At 40.8% G+C, this 17247-nt stretch overlaps 1 protein-coding gene across 1 annotated transcript in view; it reads left to right on the top strand.

Moving 5' to 3' along the window:
* LOC130917003 (transcription factor 7-like) overlaps positions 1-17247 on the top strand; it is a 32580-nt gene that overhangs the window by 2898 nt on the left and 12435 nt on the right. Inside the window, exons 2-6 of the mRNA XM_057838033.1 lie at positions 2189-2283; positions 8875-9047; positions 14650-14717; positions 14805-14907; positions 15895-15956. Coding sequence (XP_057694016.1) covers positions 8961-9047; positions 14650-14717; positions 14805-14907; positions 15895-15956 — 320 coding nt within the window. The 5' untranslated portion in view covers positions 2189-2283; positions 8875-8960. The remainder of the gene's footprint in view (positions 1-2188; positions 2284-8874; positions 9048-14649; positions 14718-14804; positions 14908-15894; positions 15957-17247) is intronic.

The raw sequence follows: 17247 nt of genomic DNA, 5'->3' as shown, positions 1-17247 counted from the left end.
GATAAAGGATTAAAGCACAGTGGTCATACTTTTGTATTTGTCAGTTTTGTGGTGGTGGTTCTGTCACACATTACATTACTACATACACTGTAAATTACACTGTACGTGACCACTAGTTACCAATAAGACTATCGATAGCACTTGGACATTGTAACTATGTGACCAGCTTAAAATCGGATGAGCAACGTGAGCCAGAAAGGACTAGGAAAAGCTTGATATTTTTACTTGAAAGGCAGCTCTTCATCATCAAGCGACCAAGTTGCACTATCTATACTACATTCGATTTTAATGATAATCCCTTCAGTAAAAACGGTTGACGTGCAAAAAATTTCCAGGAGTTCAAATGTTGTTGGGTATTGTTTCTTGTCTTTCCCTTCACAGTAACCCATAGGCTTTTGGCACTGTTTTTTTTTTTTTTTTTTAAGATAATGGTACAAGTACCTCACATGGTAGACGGGCTTGCTCTCATTTTATGTGAAAGAATTACGTTACCCTTGTTTTGTTCAAAACCTGCCCATAGTTATGCTAGTGGATTACATTTGAGCTTTGATTTAACTCAGCCGGAAAATTTGAAACCTTTGAAGTGTATTGTTTTCAAGGCAAGATTGACCCGTTTTCAAGTTTGGAAATGTAAAAAGAACCATTGAATTTCACATTGCATTTTGCCAAAATTGAAAACCAGTTCATTTTGACCCGAACAGAATACAAGGTTTAATTTTTTCTTTTAATCTTCTACAGTATATTTATTAATCTACTACTTTGTATTAGTTCAAAAGGCTGCTCCTCCCATCCTAACTGTAGTACGTGAAATCTACCACATTACTCCTGTTCTATTAAAACTGTTACCGGCATCCTGAAAGGGCTACTGTTCTTTTTTAATATGACCGGTGTTACAAAGATGAGTGCAGAAGAAGTTGAGCAGGAAAGAAGAGAGAGAGAAGGCAGGTGTATATGGGGCGCCGTTTGTAAAGCAGCACATGCTCAAAATTATGACATTTTCTCACATTTAGCGCCACACAGTATTTAAAATGTGGTGTGAGATTTTTGGAGTCATTTTTTTTTTTTGCACATTTACAGCATTATTTAGCAACTTGTAACGGTCACTTCTGTGATCCTCTTTGTTCCTTAGGACATCCACCACACACGGTGGCGCCTCTTCATGTTGTATGTTCACTTTCTTCATCAGTTGCTACCTACTTTTTGGGGAGTCAAGTGTGATCATGTGTGCATGGTCCGTTGCACTCCCGAGTGACGAGTGGTTGAGCTGGATTTATTTATTTTTGTCTATTAAAAGTGCATAAGTGGACGTCTACTCCCTTTTTTACCTTTTATGCACTCATCCTGCCCTGCCACGCGTTACAAACTTAAATATTTATTTTTAAATAAGAAGTTTTGGACCTGATTGTTTAAATCCAGAACTAAATATTTAATTTAAATCCGAAATTTATATCCTATATCCTAACTGCTAAATCTGGAAACAGTTGGAACTAAATATTTGGCTTAATATGCAAATTCACATGACTTGAGACCAGAAGTAACTAAATAAAAGCTGGAGCACACAAAATACTCTTCAAATGGTTTCTCCTAAATATGTATTTTACCTATACTGTATATTGTTATTATCACAAAGACTCATGTCCAAGAGCAGACTGCCACCGTTGAGTAGGTTTTATTCATTTTTAAGCAACGTAAACAGACAGCCTGAGCTGCTCCACCCGCTTTTATTTTGTTACTTCCGGTCTCCAGTCATGTGAATTTGCATATTAAGATAAACATTTATTTCCGACCGTTTCCTGATTTAACATTTAGGATGTAGGATATAAGTTTAAGATTTAAATTAAATATTTAGTTCTGGATTTAAACAATCAGGTCCAAAACTTCTTATTTAAAAATAAATATCTAAATTGCTAAATAATGTTGTAAATGTGCAAAAAAAAAAAAAAGTGACTCTAAAAATTTCACACCATGTTAAACACTGTGTGGCGCTAAATGTAAGAAAATGTTGTCGTAATTTTGAGCATGTGCTACTTTACAAACGCCGCCCCAAAGGTGTAAGGCTGAGTTGCGTGTGAGCGCCGTGTTGAGTGGCTGTATGTCCACTGCAGTTATGTTACTGTTAATAAAAGTCTCCAGTACAAGACAATTCGACACATCCGTGTGTTTTTATGCACCTTTCCATCTACTCAAGGGGAGAATCGGACGTAGCGACAGCGAACGAGCCACAAGAATCGCCGGTCCACTCCCTAACACGGCTGGAGTTGAGAGTATCGCCATTACCAAAAAGTAAGATTAGTAACACTGGGGGTTCGTCCGGGATCCTTCCTTTATAAAAAAAAAAGTGTTAACAAACGCGGACATGCAACGCGGATATGTCGGCTCGTGACAGGAGCTGGAAGACTAGTTGGGGTGGATGAGTGCACCACAACTTCTCGCCTGCTAATCCATTTTTGGCGGATTTAATGGAAACGTTTGGGCCTGGTTTGAACAACTCAAGCGGCGCAGACAACAGATGAGTCGGCACGTACAGCGTGAAGGGACAACGATGAGCTTGTTTGAGGTGCAAACGTTCACGTGGAAGGAATGACTGCTTACTCTGCCGCCATCCGTTTCCACAAATCCATTCACCGCGCCAGCGACTTAGTTATATGCTGTCAGAGGTGAGTCAAAGACTGTTGGAATTTATTATGGCCCTTTGTTGAGCCAAGTTGCATCCTCCACGCCAGTGGAATGCGTTTGTGGAATAGCAGACAATGTCAGATGCCTAAGTAAGCTTTTGCTAGGCCTGGACTGCTATGATAATGGACGCACACGGGCCAAACGTTGCAGCTTTTCACCACACGAGAGCACTCTACCTCTGTCCAGCGGTTCTCATGAGTATCGTGGTTGAAGGAGGACTGTGTTGTTGACATGTTACTCAATCAACCTGCAAGAGCCCGATAAAGGACAGTAGTGATGATGAGTTTAATGATCAAAGGGGTTGAATACAAACATTATAACCAGCAGAGTTTGATGGAACTGGCTCTTAGAAAGACTTCCTTCATCAATTTGAAAGCTGTGCTCATGCTCATCATTGATTTGTGAAAACTATGGGCGTCCAACCAAGATGCAGTTTGACGGTAGCAGCTGGAGCAGTCCTCCACAAAAACCCTTGATCTTCCTGATGGAATTAGTAATAAATTATGGATGAAGTGGAATCTGCTTATGGTCCACATTAAGAGCTGGCTGCCATTTGCGCTATGGAGTTGCGGCAGAGGAAGACTCAGCCAGGTGAGACACTTAACAGCTTGAGTGACGACATCTATGAAAAAGTGTCGATCGCTAAGCTTTAAAATAGGAATTGGAGCAGAAGACGATGAGCTTTGAGATCCTTATCAACGCCTTCACAGATGCCGAGGTAGTGCAAAAACTGCTGGTGGAGCAGCCGACTACCTTGGCTAGGACATATCAGATCCCCCACCGCCTCGAGACTGCAGGGAGAGCTGGCAGAGCTGTTATTCAGTCCATGCAACCATGTCATCAAGTTCCAGCAGAGCAATGGGCATGAGCAGCCATTGTGCAAGACAACAAGTCAATAATGGTAGATGGCGGTCAGCAGGGGTGGCCGACTGTTCCTTTAGGCAGTTTGAAAGGGCGCCAAATCCACCAAATAGCTTGCAGTATATAATGATGGATACTGTAAAGAAAACCCAGGTGAGTGTCGTTTGCCATAACTGTAGCGGTGTTGGACATATTTAGAAAAACTGCCCTTCTCGCCAGTACAGAAACAATGCCCCCAAACGTAACATTTCTAGCACCTGTGTAGCCCCATCGCCCAGGCCCGTTAACATGGGTAGCTGTGATAAAGAAACTGAGGGCATAGTGAATGTCTCGATGTTCATTCACGGGGTGGAAATGCGCGCTATACTAGATTACGGTGCTTGGCGTAACGTATTACCAATGCAGCTCTTTGAGTGGATATCCCACGACGTCAGGCCTCAAATTATGCCATCCATCGCTCAGGTTTTACAGGGTATCGGTCCTGGCGGTGTGACAGTCATAGGTGATACTGATATGCTTGTGAATATTGCAAATATGTAAATTTTATCATGGCCAACACTAAATTCAGATCAGATTGAGATTTCCTTTTAAGACAGTAGTACGGTTATTCTCAGCCAGCCTTTCCTTCAACAAGGTGATACACAGTTGGACTATGGCCATCGCGAGGCAATCCTTTTCAGTAAAAGGGTGCCACGATGTAGCCCTCGCCAAAAGACCCAAACTTTAGTTGTAAAGGTGGCCCTTTCCACTGTGCTATAATAGGATTGTGAGAATTTGATACCGGGGGAACTGAGAAAATCACATGGTGCTACTGGTGATATGATGTTGAACCCAATGAAGGCTTGTGTTGAGAAGTTGTGATGTTTGTGGTACCCATCCGCAATTTCAAAGCAGGCGTTGAGCCTCTTACCATAAAGACAGGAGTGGTGACAAGAATTTTGGAGCCAGCCACAGTAATAAGTGGGAGTGGCCCTCAAGCCCCCATTGCTGAAGGCGTGTCCATGACTCACGGCTCTCCTGCAGTGCTCGATCACCTACAAACTTTATATACTGAAGGCTGCATTAACTTGTCTGTGTGTGATTGTTTTAAGTTGCGTTGTTTACTGTAATCTAATGTGGACATTTTCTTTAAAAGGTCCAAATTATGTAGGTCAGGGGTTGGCAACCCAAAATGTTGAAAGAGCCATATTGGAACAAAAAAAAAACAACAAACAAATATGCCTGGAGTTGCAAAAAAATTAAAGCCGGACATACTTGGATATACTTCAAGCCTTAGAAAGAAGGCAACACATGCTATAGGTCTCTGTGTTAGCTATATTGGCCTACTATTAAAATGACTACGTTGGCTATAAATACATAATGAGCCTTTATCATTATGGTAAATGTTTATTTTCCCTGCAGTGCATCCTATAGAGAATAACCAACCACGTGACTACTCTGTTGTACGATGCTGCCTCAACTTTAACGGGCCTGTGACAGCATAAAAAAAAAATCTGAACTAATATTATTAAGTGAATTAGAATCATATTTTGAGATGATTTAACTATATACAGCAATTTGGCAAAGCGTAGATGACAAGAAATTAGTCTTTTAATTTGCCATCATTATACGCTCTAGCGTCCCCAGCTGGAGGATGACAAGGGGGCCGAGTGGCCTTCTCGGTGGACATGGAGCCTTGTCAGCCACAAAATGCAAGCCACCTACTTATTAAAACATCTGCCATGATTGCAGTATTTGACATAATAAAAACACGTAGTTTAGTCACATCCTCGTAAGTCCAATGGTCCCATAGTTGTCAGACTTGATTTGGCCAATCTCCGCGGTGAACGTGAACTTTTTGAACCCAAAAAGGTTTACACGCCTCTCCATGGAGCAGCAACACAAACCTGCTGCGCATTTGGCTGGCGTGATGCAAAAAATAAACAAATTAATCCGCAAAATCAGCTGAATCGGCAGTCCATCTGCAGGCTATAACGCAATGCTGTATTGTGAGATGCTGACCCGGGTGATGTCACATTCGCATTCCTCCATAATCCAGAAAGTCACTCATTTTCATGGCGCGGGATTCAAGAAATTGAATATATAAATCAATCGCTTCCACACACATCAAAGTCGTCCATTCCATTCAGGAGCATAAATTACGGCGTGAAATATGAAATAAACATGCTTTTTGATGTAACAGGCACTTTCACTTTATTAACATATTAATGAATTAGAAGAAAGTTTGTGTCATGATGCACTGTTTCAGAGGCCCTGCAGGTCTTCTTGTCCGTGCCTGATACAAGAGCCTGCGTACGATGATTTTTGCGACAAAGTGGTGCAGTGCAATTTAAGAGACCACTGCGTATGGAGCACAGGCATGGCACACTCTTTTGGGAGTAATTGGGGAGTAAGGAATTACATTGATCAGTGTAAATAACCCAACAATGATTCTGCATTACTCCATTGTCAATGATAACTGTCAGTCTTGCACAAGTGTCCAAAATGTTCGTGTGCATTTCCCCATCACCTTGTTTAGTGGTTGGATCCCAGAACAGTTAGTTGATGCGAAAAGGGGGAGCCTCTGTCACCCTGGGCTGACATTTTTCAATTCAATTCAATTTTATTTGTATAGCCCTATATCACAAAAAGGTTGTCCCAGAGGGCTTTTGCTGAGTCAATTTGATACAGTCAGATACAGTAGATGAATGAGATGAGTTCATGTCCTGGGCATCCCCCATCCATAGACCCTCCATGGCGGCAAGGAAAAACTCCAAAAATCCAGTGGAAAAACAGAAACCTTGGGGAGAACCACAGTCAGGAAAGATTACACTCCCAGAACGGACAGGCTATAGATGCACCAGGACTGATGATGGGTATTAGCAGAAGGAGTTCCAGTTTGTAGAGATGCAATGAGATGAAGGAACATGAGGTGGTCCATCTAGCTAGATGAGACGGGGAGGGGCAACTAGGACATCCATCCAGAAAGGGGTCAGGATAGTCAGGCGGCTACAGCTGAAAAAGTAGCCCCTCCCCTAAAGGGGACACCGGGTGACTAGTGATGAAGATACTAGTCAACTAGATATTAGAATTAGAAAAGAGAATTAAAGTAAGAGTAAAGAGTAAAGGTAGAGTGAAAAACAGGGGATAAGACTCAGTGGCTGTGCTTCCCCCAGCATTATAGCTCCTAGGACAGCTTAGACTGAACTGTGAGTCCAGTCTGTTTATTTTATTTTTCACCATAGCCCAGCCACGAAAGCCTATTGGTCGCAATGGAATAGACTGTATCTGAAAAATGGGGTTGACATGAGGAAGTTTTACTACCCCGAAGGAACGGAGTTCCACCCACAGATTTTTCTACCCCGTACTTTCAGAAATGGCATCATGGAACAGATGCATGATGGCCCAGTAGGTGGCCACGTCGGGCTGGAGAGGACTCTCGTCAGACTCCAGACCTGATGTTTCTCGTACAATATGAAAGATGATGGGTTTTTTGCTGCCGCACCTGCAACAACTGTGACGCTAAGGCCAGTAACTATTGTTTTATGTCCCATGAATGATACCCTTGTGAGGCCTACATTCTGTTCTCAAGCTTGAGCAAGCAGGTGTCATACTGAACATGCACAAGTGTGAGCTGAACAGAAGTCAGGTGATGTTTCTTGGTTACATTTTGCCAGCTGACGGAGTACAGCCAGACAAAAAGTCAAAGCAGTTGTGGCTAAGAGGGAGCCAAATAAACACTGGAGAGCTCCACAGTTTCCTAAGAATGCTAAATCAACTGGCAAAATACATTTCTGGTCTTGTTGAAAAAGACAACCCATTGAGAGATTTTCTGTCAAAGAAGAATCAGTGGGCCTGGGAGTGTATACAGAAGGAAGTCTTTAATCATCTTAAAAATGACCTCACATAACAATGTCTTCACACTTTATGACCCCAACTAAGACTTGAAACTGTCAGCAGACGCCTTTTCATACGGATTGGGGGAAGTTCTCCAGCAGAAAGAAGAGATGCAATGGAAACCAGTTGCTCACACATCACGCTTACTAACAAAGACAGAGTTATAGTATGCCCAGTTGGAGAAGGAGGCCCTGGGGTTGACGTAGTGTTGTTAGCAATTCCGAGACTTTCTTGAGAGATTTCTCAATGGCGACCAAGCCACCCATTATCCTGCTTGGTGACAGGCACTCACTGAGCTTCCTCCCAGAATCCAGCCGTCCTGACTCAGACTAATGAGGTACTGCTACACCATCACGCACACTCCTGACAAATCCCTATTCACAGCCGACACTCTCTTTGAAACAGACAAAGATTTAATGGAAGACACAAACATCTACATCAAAGAAGTCATCACTAATATGCCCACCAGTTCAGGTTGCATGGGACAGCTCAGAAAACAACTGTGAGAAGACAGTGTGAGCTCAGAAGTCATGTTATACTGTCAGAATAAATGGCCTAACCGCTCAAGCTGAAACTCCGAGGTTCTGCAAAGCTAACCCGCCTAGCGACACATTCTTTGTTTAAAACGATTGGCGAAAAATTGAGGTACTATTTTAGATATTTTTTGTCTTTTGTAGCTGCTTGTGTCTGGAGACTGACTTCTGTAAATTGAGTTATACTTGCATAGCGCCTTTCCACCTTTTAAGCCCCTCAAAGGGTTTTACACTACAGCGCCATCCATCTACTGGTGACGGAGCACCAGGAGCGACGTTGGGTTCAGTATTGAACACACAAACTCTTGAGTTGGGTGACAACTACTCTACCACTGAGCCACGCCACCCGCATCTATCACTGTAGTTTCTGTCCCTACCAAGCAGCGGGTGCTGCTGAGTCCCTCAACCGTCACAAAGCACTCACAGGCGGACACACTTTGACCTTCCCCCCTTGAAAGACCAACATCGCCACTGGTCGACATTCATTAAAGAAAAGACTAATATTTAAATGTGAGATGAAATGTATTGAAATATTTTTCACCTAGCAGTCTGCAGTAGCGAGAGCAAAAGATTAAGGCATCGTATTACAAATATGGTTACATTGTGCAATGCAATAAGTATATGCAGGTCCAATGTCTGGATCTGGAAAATTCAGTTTTTGATGGTCCTCAAGCTCAAATCATTCCAAATTGTGAGTTTCCTCCTGGATTTTGAGCTCTGCAAGCTGAGTCTGTTTCCTGAAGTGTTACACATTCATCACTGTGATGGCTTGTGAGTTCTGTAGAAGAAATGTCCATTAGCACAACCCGAATTTATTCATCACACAGATTTGCTTCTGCAAATACTAACAATGCTACCAGCTTGGTGCTGTACAGACTCTTGGTCCTGCAAAGTCCCCCTGTCCCATTTTCATTTATATATTTTTCAGATGGAACTACAGTGGTACCTCAACACACGATCTTTTTAACAACCGACGTAAAATTTGACTTGCCATTTGTTTCTACATCCGACGACATGCTTGAAATACGACGACATGACAGCACCTCAGTCGGTTGCCTGGCTGACTTTTTTGTGACAGAAATCAACACAGGATTTGAAAAGGTAGGTACAGGTGGTGAAACAAGGAAAAAGGTGACGCTTACCTTCTAAATGAAGATGCAAATTATAGAGAAATATAAGCCTTGGGTGCGTATCCGTGAACTGGCTCAACAATACATCTCCCTGTTCCTCCTCCGACCACCATTCACCAGTTGATATCTATTATTGTGGTTACATCGTCAAAGAAATCGCCAGCTTTGTCAGGTTTTTATCATTTATTTCAGAACTTATCTAACACAAAACGCCTGCTGTCCGCAGCAATTGACTGCATACTCAGGAAAACATTGAAAGCGAAAGTAAACTCAACCGCACCGCTCCTCTCTTGTCACGTCAGTCACGCGGTGCGTTCAGGTACACAAAAAAACGTCCGCCACATTAGAACCCGATTTATTACATTATTACAGGAATTATTATTATTGTTATTGCATTATTCCGATGTTTATTTATCATTAATGTGTTTTGCTATGTGTAATTGCCATTCGTAATAGTAACAGCAGTATTTATTAAGGATTTAGTGTAGGGTTAGGGTTAGTTTGGGCTGTGGAACGAATTAATGGAATTATAATGTATTCCTATGGGAAAATCCTGCTCGACATACGACCATTTCGACTTACAAACAAGGTCCTAGAACGAATTAACTTCGTATGTAGAGGTACCACTGTGTATCTTCTTGCTTGGTATTGTATTTAAACTATATATAAATGGGAAAAATAATTATTGTAGTATATATTTTATATGCTCCTAACACCTCAAAAGTTCACTGCTACACAAAACTTCCGCATGTGTACTTTTTTTGCGGATCCGAAGACCGATTCCAACCATGCCATTGTAGCTCTCCATTGGCTGACCAATGTGGAGGAAGCTGTTACAAAGGAGTGTAATCATGAAAAAAAAGCACCGGTCACATATTTATTGCCTAGCTATCTTAGAGGTGAAAACATATTTTTCTATGGTGCAAAAAAAAGTTTGACAGGTGGAGCCTTCTTGGACAGCCATTTCCAGAGCCATTCCCCTGAATGTAAACAAGATTTGACAGCTCTCAAAGTCTTCCCAAAAGAAAGTTTAACATGAGCAAACCCGTATGAACCAAGTTGCCGCCCATTTAATCATGATTCTTAAAATGCTTCAATTCAACACAAGGTTTCAGAGGAGCCACCACTGGCTGAGCACATTTTGGAGGCTGGGGGGAACCAAGTAGCTCAGAGTCCCTCATAGCTGATTATTGCAGAAGACGGGCTCTAGTGCTGGGGAAGCCCATCTCAGTGCAATGGGTTGACTTGCTGAAGAATTGAAGCATACAATATTACTGTGACAAGTATTTGAAGTGTTGATGATCAATGTGTCCTGCAAATCAAAGTAGCCGTTGCTTATTCAATGCACGAGCTGCTTGTCACGTCAGCAAGCCACTGGCAGATATGGCTCAGCCCAGGGGCCCAGTTTATTGATGCTGTGTATACACAAAACAGGGTTTGAAATATGCTTAGGCAACTGTCTGTGTAAACTATCTGTGACCTAACAAAGAAAAACGCTTGAAGAAACACACATCTCAGGGACTTGACCTTTCAAAGCTATGTACGTGAAAATGGGCCTGAAAGATGCATTGAAAAGTGTGCAGATGAACATAAACTAAAAGCCATGCGAACGCACATTTAAAAGAAGTGAAGCAAAGTGATTTGAAGACACATTGCAAAGCCATGCCTTTCACATGCCCAGTTTTATATTAATACATTGACTTTTATATGCATATAAATCAATGCATATCAAATGTTTGGTACATTCTGTACGATTTGATGTTGCTATCTTGTCCGCCTTCTTTGCATGAATATATACTGGTCATAAATTTCCCATGGAGATAATGGGTTATGATTGAATAAGATTGAACTAATGGATTCAAGGGCGTGGGTTTGGTCTCAACACTTTTTGCAGGGGACAGGACATTAATAAGTTAATAAGACCAAACAGATTGGGTTGAACGGGGGTCAGGGCTACATGTCTCATGAATATTAAATGATAGACTAAATGATCAATGCAACATAAATCTCTATTGACTTATACTAACTTTCAAATGTATTGGTCCAGGTGATAAACCGCTCGATTAAAGCCTTTGCTTTCAAAAACTTGTAAAGAAAAATTTTGAAAACTTTCGGAATAAATGTCTGAATTTTACTAGCCAATTTAAATTTCAATATTTGTACATAAATTATATTAACATACAAAATAAATTCAAACTTGTAAATAATCTCTTAACTATCAGGGAATGCAAAAAGTAAACATTTGACTTAAGATCACTCAACATTGTCTGTCTAAATAAAGAAATTAAATATAACTGAAAAAAAAAAAAATTCTTAGGAAATAACAAAAAAATAAAAACGGAGCCTTCCTTCAGGTAAAACACAACTGCTTTTGTTCACAAGCACAGTCAAACTGAACTAAAAATGAAAGCGACATTGGTTTGCAATAAGACCACTTAAATGAAATAAAATTTTTAAAATTCTCCCAGTTTTAATGAATGGTAACAGTAGAAAACACATCCAGAAGGACACTTCTCTCTAAGCAGCTTCTTCCTTGAGTTTAGCTAGTTAGCAAATTCACAGAGTTTAATGTTATGCTAACTCTGATACAGGTTGGGCTTTCAGTAGCAAAATTAGTGACGCGATCCCCCACCCACATTTTTAGATTAGTTACAGTGGCTGTTGCTGGTTGAAAAAAAAACTCCTAATATCCCTCCTCTTCGAAGGAGGCGGCATGTTGTCGACTTGTTGTATTTCTGTAAGGGCAGTCAGTGCTTGTGTGTGTTGGGGGCAAGGGTGAAATAATCAGCAAATCAAACGTGCGGATGAGGGGAAAAAATGGACTGGCACATCAATTCAGTGAAAAGAGATGAATGTATGTCTGAACATAATGAAAATATTTCACTTAACAATTGTAGGGTCAGTTCTATCCTTACAACATATGGGAAAACAATTTAAATTACCTATGTTTATATAATGCAAATAAGGTTGCTTAAAAGTTGGTGAGGACAATTTGAGCACCCTGAAAAGTTGGCAGTGTTACAGTATGTCCCTACCATCCCTATGCATACCTACGCCCGTCAATGGATTTGACGCAAGCTGTGCACAGTCGAGGAGTTATGAAAAAACAACTCAGCTCAACTCCTATGAGATTTAAAGGTACATGACAATTTTTGCCGTATGGCGCCATCCTGCAAGTCCACATACCTTTAATTAGTCAAATTTCCAATACAAGCACTCATCAAAAATCATTTGTGGGTTTCCTGTGGCACTTTAGACTCATTTGAATCTAGTCAAACTGTTCAAGGGTTCTTGAGAGGTATAGAAGCTGGTATTTAAAATAAAACACGGCATCATGCGATGAAGCTAAAGTATGTCATCATGTAAAGTGAATTTATGTTGTGTACATCATCATATAAGGTGATGTGCCAAAGCACCCCAAAACACACATGAAAGACCAACAGTGCTTTGAATTCTTTGACCACAAAGCTGTGTCAGCATTTGTTGCATTTAGGGTGTAGGCGTTAAATGTGCGATGAATATAGACTGCACATACCTAGACTTGAGACAATGCACAACATATGAATTTAGACAACAAACCCAACCTCAACAAGACTGTGATCAGTAAGTTGATGAAATAACCATGGCAATGGGAATTTACAATAACAGTTTATAATCTTGTTCAAATTTTTATTATTTTACTTATGGTGTATCCTAGTTGTTAACTTGTTTGGCTTGTGTGCAGGCAGTTTAGATTCAGTTTCCAATCTGTGGTGGTGTGAATCTTAAGACAATGTATCTACAGGTGTCCTGTGATTAAATGGCAATCAATTCAGAGGGTTGTAGTTCTAAATTAGACTCTTTGCAGTGATCATTTTTGGTTGGTGTCATAATTCTCCCTAAATCTTGCCAATCATCAGAAGAGTACTAAACTGTGTAGCAACTGCTTCTAATGTTGCATCATGTTCTATAAATGATTCAATGAAATAAGTAAACATTTGGTTCATCAGTCTAGAATATTTTTATTCTATACAGTCAATATGGCCAACAAATCCTAATTGTTAATAATTCTTTGTAGAGGAAATAAAACACAGTGGTATGAAAAAGTATCTAAACCTTTTGGAATTTCTCACATTTCTGCATAAAATCATCATATGTGATCTGATCTTTGTCAAAATCACAGATGTAAAAACAGTTTCTGCTTTAACTAAAACCAAACATTTATAGGTTATCATATTTTAATGAGGACAGCATGCAAACAATGACAGAAGGGGAAAAATAAGTTGGTGAAACCGCTGCCTAAGGAGACATAAAGAAGCCATTTTTTATCAAACAATTTCAGTCAGGTGTGTACCCAATCATGTAGAGTGGTTTAAAGCTGCCCTGCCCACTATAAAACACACATCTGGTAAGAATTGTCTTGATGAGAAGCATTTTCTTATGTGCATCATGGCTCGGTCAAAAGAGGTGTCTGAAGACCTGCAATTAAGGGTTGTTGATTTTTATAAAGCTGGGAAAGGATACAAAACCATCTCTAAAAGTCATCAATTGACAGTCAGCGAAGTTGTCTACAAATGGAGAAGGTTTGGTACTCTTGCTTCTCTCCCAAGGAGTGGCCGTCCACCAAAGATGACGCCAAGAGTTCAGCGTAGAATATTCAGAGAGGTAAATAAGAACCCTAAAGTGTCTGCTATAGACTTACAGAAGTCAATGGCACAGTCCAACATCTCTGTGCACACATCAACTATGTGTAAAACTATGGCCAAATTTCATGGGAGGACTCCACTTTGGAAGCCACTGCTGTCTGAAAAAAACATTGTTGCGCGTTTAATGTGTGCAATGGAACAGCTCACCAACATCAACACCTAGTCCCCACCTGAATGCATGGTGGAGCGAGCATCATGATTTGGGGCTGTTTTGCTACCTCAGGGCCTAGATAACTTGCAATGGGAGAATGAATTTTGGGCATGTACCAAAAGTTTATCAGGATGTTTTGCAGGAAAACCTAAAGCCATCTGTCAGACAGTTGAAGCTAAAAAGAGGATGGATGCTGCAACAAGACAATGATCCAAAACACAGAAGTAAATCAACTACAGAATGGTTTCAGAAGAACATAATACACGTTCAGGAGTGGCCAAGTCAAAGTCCAGACTTGAACCCCATTGAGATGCTCTGGAACGACCTCAAGACAGCGAATAATGCCAGACATCCAAGGATTTGACTGAACTACAGCAGTTTTGTAGAGAAGAATCGGCCAAGATTGGTCCTGATTGATATGCCAGACTGATCTGCAGTTACAGGAAGCGTATGGTTGAAGTTATTGTTGCTAAAGGAGTGGGCACAAAATATTAAATGTGATTGTTCACTTACTTATTTTCCACCTTCTGTCATTTTTTGCATACTATTCCAATTAAAATTTGAAAACCTACAAATGTTTGGTTGCTTTTAGTTTAGATTTAGATTTTGACAAAGATCAGATCACATTCGATGGTGATTTTATGCGGAAATATGAGAAATTCCAAAAGGTTCAGATACTTTTTCATACCACTGTATATTTCGGATGCATTTAACAAGCAAAGGTTTTCTCTTTACAGAAAATGGAAATGTCAGGTTTCACATCAAAAGGTATACCTAAAAATCCTCCTCAGACCACTGGGTCAAGGTACAGCACTAACCCTCAGCCAGTTGCAAGCCAGAGCAGAGGCTTTAATGGGTTTATTCCCATCCAAAACTGTTACATGCAAGCAAGTTCAATGATGGCTGCTACCAGAATGCAATTTGTGCCAATGACTCATCAGAATGTGCATCCACATCCCCAAAGCACAGAGCCACTTGCGCAAGTCTTTGACCAGGTAGGTCTGCAATTACTGATGCGCGTGCCTGTTTGCTGGCGTGTTTGTGCAATATAGATTGAAGGTGAGATAATTATTCATTTGTAGAGACAGGCAACAAAATGGAGAGATTGGGCCAGGGGGTTGATAGGCTACCAGGATCACAAGACAAAGGCTAAAATAATGACACTTATGTTGCCAGTCTGAGGAAGACAGAGTAACAAAACTTTTTTTTTTTATTGCTGCATCAAAATGATTGTCAAATGTGATTTTTTTCTGTACATTTGCGCTTCTGGTGACTAAGAGAAATTGAAATGAGAAACAGCTGTTTTGTAATGTACGCTATCTTCTGCACTGTATGTGTTATTTTATTATTCATTTTTTATGGTCATTGAATGAGTAAAACCTTTATGCCATTTGCTGCAAACCAGATATTGGGTTCCTGAAATCAAATCCAATGTAGAAGATAGTTGCTCAATGGCAACTACACATTACTTTTTTGTGTGTAATTTTTATTGTACTCATTTTGTACAGTGCATCATGGTGGTTGAGTGGTTAGCACATCCACCTCACAGCTCTGATATCGAGGGTTCAATTTCGGGCTTCGGCCTTACAGTGTAAATATTGCATGAACCCCGTGCCTGCGTAGTTATTTTCCAGACACTTTAGTGTCCTCTCTGGTCCAACAAACATGCCTGGTTGGCTATAAATTGTCCTTAGGTGGTAATGTGTGTGTGTTTGGTTGTTCGTCTCCTTGTGCCCTGCGATTGGCTGGCAATTGATTCAGGGTGTACTCTGCCTACTGCCTATAGTTAGCTGGGACAGGATCCAGCACCCCCGTGACCCTCGTGAGCTTGAGCAGCTCAGGAAATAAATGAATGAATAATGTACAATACATGAATGTATAACTGCTGATTACCATCAAAATATGTTTATGTGAGACCTGTTCTTTAAGCAGTCATTCAGAGCTTTTGTTATCCAGTGCTATTTCTGTGTTTCTATTTCCAGACAAATTTTGTACCAGAGGTGATGCTACCTAATGGCATGAACATGCGTCCGGTTGGATTGCTGTAAGTAAAAACATGAGACACCACCATTAAAATAAAACTCTCGCTTAAGAATACTTGCATGGCTAAGGTTTTAATGAGTGACATGCAATGTGGTTCCTGGCTAGTGGGCATGTGAGCTATGCAATACAATGAGATCAATTAGACAAAGTAATATACCAGGTTCGCTTGCTGGGCATGTACCAAAATAATGTACTAGTAGTGTGGCTGGACTAAACAATACAAAGGCCCAACCTAGTCTCACTTTTACCTTTATCTGTCAGTTTTCTATGACTGATAAAACTAAACTTGTATATATATTATATAAAAAAATATTGCATACAGTATATTAGTTTGACAATGGCAAGCAGTAATGCATACTACAGTTTTATGACAATGATAGACGTGAACAGGATTTGCCAATATCCTTCCGCTCTTATAATACAGATATTTGGTGGCTGTCATGCACTCTCTCTGCTTTCAGTGTTGGCAGACTGGGTGGGTTCTCGCCCATTTGGGCTATTTTGAAAGACTCAGGGTGGGAGAGAAATGCATTGAGCCGGATGATAAGATTTCATATCGTCTTCACATTTCACATTCATCTACATTGCTAGCTGCCAACATAATCCAGTAGTTTTTTATTTATAGGCACACAGTCAAACTCAACAAAACACTACCAAAAATTACATAACATTAAAATACGTCATATGCACTGCAATGTTTTGTTGGTTTTGTAGCATATTTTGGTGTGTTTTGAATTGTCCTTGTGACTGGTGAACTTGCTATTGCTTCTGCTTTTGGTGTGTGTGTGGATGAGTGGTCGTGCGCTCCCTTCCCCGATCCCCAAAGGCTGGTTGGGTGTGGCTTGGATGGGCCGAGGGACTGCCCTGGGCCCTGGTGTGTGGACAGTGAAGGGGCGTTTTGAGCATGCTTCGTCCTGGGATGGCAGGATGGTGTCTCACTGGCCCGTTGGATCCTGTACAGCAGTCACATTTTTTGCATGACTAACAAACATGTTAGAGTGGGCATACGCATGACTAGACATACTGTATGTATCATAAAAGGCGACACCTCAGCTTCCACCTCTTCAGCCTGTTGCCCTATGGCAGGCACAACAGGGCAATAAGAGCAAAAACAGAATGAGAGAGAGAGTTTCTTCCCAAGAGTTGTCACCAAACTCAAACATAGGCCGAGTTTGACCTTTGTGGCAGAGGAGGGCAAAACATGTTGATGACCCCTTAACGCAGTCCCAGCAATAAAATTAACTTACAAGATATATGCTTGGATACTAGCTTAGCCCATGCTCGTACAACAG

Source organism: Corythoichthys intestinalis, chromosome 6 (assembly GCF_030265065.1).
Source record: "Corythoichthys intestinalis isolate RoL2023-P3 chromosome 6, ASM3026506v1, whole genome shotgun sequence".
Lineage (NCBI taxonomy): Eukaryota > Metazoa > Chordata > Actinopteri > Syngnathiformes > Syngnathidae > Corythoichthys > Corythoichthys intestinalis.
Note: the sequence above shows the minus strand (reverse complement) of the source record. Positions and strands in the feature narration are given on the sequence as shown.